Below are 6,361 nucleotides of genomic sequence, written 5' to 3'. Positions count from 1 at the left end.
GAAGCATTCTCATTATATATATATATATATATATAATTGCATGTTTGTATAATTTTTTTAAAGTAAATATTCACTTAGTAAATAACTCGTCTCAATAAGCCAATCGTTGAGCAATACAAACGTAAATCTTGACCACATTTTTATATTTGGAATGCTCAAACTTATCTCATTTACACATTTATCACGATACAATGAAATGGTTGACTAGATTAAATTGATTTGCTGTAATTAATACTATCATTTGGGCTTAAAGCCTATTGTCTATTTGGATATTGTAAAATTAATACATTGTTTATCTATATTAATTGTTATCTCCTTTGAAATATGGAGCACATAAGAGGAGCTACATTTGATCATTTTATAATTAGATCTGATATAATGGATAACATATAATTTTCAAAGATAAAAATATTATCCTATGATAGATGAAATCACACAAAAAAAAAATATTTCAGGATTTGCGGTCTACTTCACGTGAGAATATAAGCCAAATCTGCGTTTGACTTGATTTATTTATTCTAGAATATAACTTTTTTGAGTGAGCAAGCCCTTATAGTTAATGCATCCTAGAAGAAGTCATCCCCACAAAAAAAAATTTATTAAAACACAGGCTCTCATGTTTTTATAAATTTTTATATGGATATTGAAAATGTGCCAAAACTTAAAATGAGGACTTCTAGTGGTGGTCTAGAGGAGAAGAGTAAAACAAAAGATAACTCAAAAACAAAAAACCAAAATGCCCACTTATTTGTTGGATTCAGCGATCTGAGTCAAGGCCAAAGTCGATCGAGCTATGAGGAGGACAAAAAGACGTTTAGTTGACCCAAACCCAAACAATTCAGAGTAAAATGAGACAAACAGACATCCGAGCTAAACACTAAAAGAAAGTCAATCCAATATAGTAGCCTACATTCTAGTTGGCCCGATCTGAAGAAAGATACAGTCTCACAATATCACTAATCATTCGACCCGATCTGAACAAAGATACAGTTGAACATTAGTTGTAGTATCACTAACCGTTTGACAAAGACGACCACAATATCACTAATCATTCACAATATCACTATCGCAGGTTATTTAATGAGGAGTAAATCCATGCCTTCTAGCCCCGCGATACTCCTCATTAGGGATCAAGAATTAAAAATGCAGCAAAGAGCCATATAATTATCCATTATGTTCTCTTTGTTTAGGAGTGACTTATGTATGCTCAATTCTTGCGTTATGAGCATGGATGTCAAAATATACCCTCAGATAGATAAAATGGAAGTTACAATGTTGCAGTCACGAATGTCTCGACACCGTTCAAGAACTCCTGGGCGAACTTTTTTCTACCCGGTAACGTCTGTTGTACATCCAAGATCATGATGTACGAATATTCATGTGTACCTTCAAACCTGAGAATAATCAACATATTGCAAAGATCATTTAACTGAATATATTATATTTAATTATTGTAGAAGATCTAATGACAGATTTGTAACCAATGGTGATCAAATCTGATAATAGTGAAAACATTTTAAAAGGCGTGAACGTTTTAGGCAACATTGAAGTTTGAAACATTAACAACCTACTAAGATCGATAATCGACGAATATTTATCCATATTTTACCTCTAATTTTGGTCGTCACTATAGCTACATTATCCTTTTCACGAGTATATCTCTTTCACATTTCCTCTACAAGTATAAATCCACTTATCCATCTATGTATGCTTCTATCAGCAATGTTTAACTAGATTACTTCCACATTTATAAATAATACTTAGATGAAAATATTTTATATGGTGTAAGAGTGTTGTTCACTTCATCATCCAAAGAGAAATCTAATTTTCATTCCCATAATGGAAACTTACTTTATCATTATGTTCATGACATCACATAACAAAATGTTTGAAGTGAATTTTCATTCTGGGAATGAAAGTTAGATTTCTCATTAGAGAATGAAGTGAACAATACTCTTACATCATTGGAAATATTTCCTTCCTAGAAATTATTTAAAGGCTTGAGAGTAATCTAGTTAAAAGTCGCAGAGACGGGGATGCTAAGATTTATGATTGATTTTTCACTTAAAGACAAAATATGACACAAATACATATGTGCAAAGGCTAGTGTAGCCACAGTAACATACAATATTAGAGGGAGCCGTAACGGATTCTGAATCAATGTTCAACCGATTGATGATCTTCAACGGAATTAACATTACTAAAATGTTAAATGATTCTACTTGTAGTTGACCCAACAACAGAGTTGTAATAGAAAGTGTTCAAATCTGAATATAATCAAAACATTATAAAAGGAGTAAGTGTTTTAGATAGGTTGAACAATGACAATCGCTCGAAAATTAAATAATTTTAATTTTGGCTTAGTTAAAGAGAGGATCGAAATAAATTACCCAAGTTTGAGTCAAAAATTTGCCATCAAATTTCTTTCAAACAACCATAATTAAGCTTGAGGTTAGAATATTAACAGGCAGTTAGGCTTGTTGAAGTTCGATAATTTGTTTAAATTTTTTAAAATTTTAAGATATAATATTTTCTATCAACAAAACTCCACCAAACCTTGCACGAATTTGTTTCTTTGACATTTTCTTTTCTAAGTAAAAATTCAATCATTAATAGAAGCATTCTCATTTCCACAAACATCATACGTGATTAGCTGCACACCTGAAAAATATTTCTTAGAAGGAAATTTTTCATATGATGTAACAGTTTTCACTACATACTCTAATGCGAAATCTAATTTCAATTTATAAAATAGAAATACGCTTCGAAATCTAAGTTGTCGGTTCCAAAATGGAAATTCACTTTAAAATGTCACGTGCATTCCCAAAATGGGAATTGAGATAACGGAAAATAGATTTGAAGTGTGTTTCCATTTTGGAACTGATAAACTAGATTTCAAAGTGAATTTCTATTTTAGAAATGAAAATTAGACTTTGCAAAGTAAGAAACAATGAATACTCTTTACATCATATGAAATATCGTTTTTTAAGAAAATTTTTTGAGTTGTGCAATCAATCACATAAGATGATGCGGGAATGAAAATAGTTAGTTTTATGATTGGTTTTACAATTTGAAATAAAATACTAAATAAATATGCCCGTGAAAGAGTTAGAATAGCTAGATTTGCACACAATATTAGAAAAAGACGGCTTAGCAGATTTAAGAATCTTCGACATACTTAACATCAATATAATGTTAAACGATTCGATTTTGATCTGAGAGGAGGTTGGTTCAAAATAAATTCAATCCAAAATTAATTTTCGAGCGATTGTTATTGTTCGTTTAGTAAATTCGGATTTACTAAATCAACTTATTAGTCAGTTTAAACAAATATATCCCACAAGCTTCAACCTTTTTGAATCTTGTAAATCATGATTCCTGCTTCTTTTGGTAAATCCCGGATTTAAGGCAAAATGGAGCAAAAACGGAATTTAAGAACCTGTAAAATTTAAAGCGGCATCTTCTGTCATTTGGCAGGATTTGTTAAATCCTTTATAAATTCAATACCAAATATCCCCCAATTAAACTCTTTCCTTAGGGTTTGTTTAGTTGCAAGTAGTACTTAGTTTCAGTAGGATTGAGTAAATCTTGTAAATCTTGTAAAACCGGATTTATGAAATCTTGAAGAGTTTAAATTCTTAAATTGGAATGTTAATAACTAAATCCTAGTAAATGCGTAGAAAGTGTTTAGTGAATTTAATAAGATTTACTAAATCTCACAAGCTTCAGTTTCTCTACAATAACAATAATAAGAAGCTTTTATCACAATAAGTGGGGTTGGCTTCCTAAATTCTCCATTGCGTCCTTCACAAGTTCGAGGGCATAGCGAATTTCAGCGGTATAAATAATACTTTCCGACAACTTACAAACAGCTTCAACTCAGTTGATTGTTAACATTAATACTGACGACACTGACCGTTGGTTACTAAAAAAGCTCATTGATTAACCCCCTGCCAATGGCGGGTTCGTAAATAACCTAAGACATGTGACCGTCATTTATTAAGTGCTTTTAAACAACACTGAAATGCGTCGATTATAATAAATACCGTCGGAAACTAATCAACTGTTCATTAGCGACGATATGCATGTTATTATATCATCGGAAATAATTTAACACATAAGCCGTTGTAAAACAGTCAGAAAATATGACATTTTTCTCAACAAAAATATAAACAATTTGTTTTACTATCGGTTATAGTGTCTTTTCCAGTTTTATAAAATACGTTTTTATTTTTTTATATATATATCATCCAAACTTTTCATATCACTTAAGAAACAACTTCATCTTAACTTTTAGAAGGTGAAATTCATATTTTCATGGCAAGTATATAAAATCAAACTTTATGTATTAAACATGTAAATATATTAAAATTGAGTCGTATATTTGTAAATCTTTATATTTATATTCATACACACGCGTGCATAAAAACAAACATAGGACTTCGTCCAAAATAGTTATCACCAGGAATTTGTAAGTTGGACATCAAATATTTTAATTTTTCATGATTGTTGTTCACATACCTAACCAATTTCACCATATTTTTACGTCTTTTTAATAATTTAACTATGAAAAATTCATCAACTACCCATACAATATCTAGAAATCTAGCAAAACCTAACCCCAAGACAAGTAGACTTGTTCAGTCTATGACTGCTTCAAAAACCATGCACGAAACTAACATTCATGTGATCTCTCTAAAACTATATATATACTGATCGATCATACACCCCATAGGCAATTCACCACAAGCAAGGTGGAGCTAGAAGGAGAGAGAGAGAAATAAAAGCTAAGTATTTATTAGGAATAAAGGAAATGGCTTTATCTCATGAGCTCCAGCTGCTGCTCATTGCACTGCTCGCTTTGCCCACATCTTTTGTAATCGCCACCGATCCCCCGCAACTCCAGGATTTCTGTGTTGCAGACATCAACTCCAACAGTATGATTTATATATATATACATTTCACACATGCTTCATTAATTTTTACTATTTTATTGAAATGATTTTAAATTTTCATGGTATTGTTTCATCTGAGGAGCACTTGTAATTTTAATTACTACCATATGTGCTTTTAATGCACCATTAAAATAACATATTTATAGAAGTAGAAGTTTAGGTATTAGATATGCAAATATATAAGTATACATATAAATCATCTAATATATATAAATGCTAAATAATCATGTTTACAAATAAAATACGTACATTTTATGTCGAACATGCAGTTATTTTGAACGGGTTGGTGTGCAAAAACCCTAAGCTAGTGAGCGCGAAGGACTTCCTCTTCACAGGCTTGAACAAACCGGGCAACACGACGAACCAGCTGGGATCAAAGGTGACGCCCGTCTCAGCAACGCAACTCCCGGGGTTAAACACTCTCGGCATCTCCCTCGCCCGCATAGACTTTGCTCCTTACGGCCTCAACCCTCCCCACACTCACCCGAGAGCCAGCGAGATACTTGTGGTCATAAAGGGCTCTCTCTTTGTTGGATTCGTGACATCCAATCCGGACAATAAGCTCTACACGGAGGTTCTGAATGAGGGAGATGTCTTTGTATTTCCGCAAGGTCTCATCCACTTTCAGCTCAATAATGGGAATGGAGATGCGGTGGCCATTGCGGCGCTCAGCAGCCAGAATCCGGGGGTGATTACGATCGCGAATGCGGTGTTTGGATCGAAGCCGCCTATCTATCGCTATGTTTTGGAGAGGAGTTTCCAGCTTGATGAGAAGACGGTGGAAATACTGCAGGCCAAGTTCTGGATGAACAATAACTAGAGATTCAACATATTACCTCTTTCTTGCTTGCTTGCTTGCCTGCCTACCTCTATTTCAATTTATTGCTTATTCATGGCATATCTTTGTATTGTTGTTGTTTGGGTATTTTAATATGTTGTTTGTTTAGTAGTGTTATGTAATGATGATGTGCCTCAATGTTGTGTGTTGATTTAGCTTAAATAATTAAGTGATGGTTATATTTAATGCAATATATTTTATATTAATTAATGTTTGCTTGCGGCTGTCCGTTATATTTATTTAACTATATAAAGAATTAGATGAGTTTAATCATAGTTTTTGAGAGGAATATTTTCTTTTATTTAGTTAACTCTCTCAAAAAAAAAAATTATCCCATGGTTAGGATTGATTTATTTGATTGTATATTAGAGTTTTTTAGTATTTAAGTGTTTTAACAATCTTAGAATTGAATGATCTTAAGCTTGTTGTACTTATCTCATTGATTTGAGTCTAAGCATTACCAAATTTAGAAATCATTTGACATCCTAATTAATGGTTTAAATATTTCAATTATCTTGCAAACGCTTGATCTGGACTCATTTGAATTTACATAAAATCATTTTATATA

The 6,361-nt window shown here is 32.2% G+C and overlaps 1 protein-coding gene across 1 annotated transcript; it reads left to right on the top strand.

Moving 5' to 3' along the window:
• The first annotated feature begins 4,813 nt into the window (after positions 1 to 4,813).
• LOC110028821 (putative germin-like protein 2-1) lies at positions 4,814 to 5,809 on the top strand. Its single transcript, XM_020730823.1, has 2 exons — positions 4,814 to 4,937; positions 5,225 to 5,809. The coding sequence occupies exons 1-2, from the start codon at positions 4,814 to 4,816 to the stop codon at positions 5,773 to 5,775; spliced, it is 675 nt and encodes a 224-aa protein (XP_020586482.1). The 3' UTR covers positions 5,776 to 5,809.
• The last annotated feature ends 552 nt before the right edge of the window (positions 5,810 to 6,361 follow it).

Source organism: Phalaenopsis equestris, unplaced genomic scaffold, assembly GCF_001263595.1.
Source record: "Phalaenopsis equestris unplaced genomic scaffold, ASM126359v1 Scaffold000531, whole genome shotgun sequence".
Lineage (NCBI taxonomy): Eukaryota > Viridiplantae > Streptophyta > Magnoliopsida > Asparagales > Orchidaceae > Phalaenopsis > Phalaenopsis equestris.
This window is presented reverse-complemented; position numbering and strand designations above follow the sequence as displayed.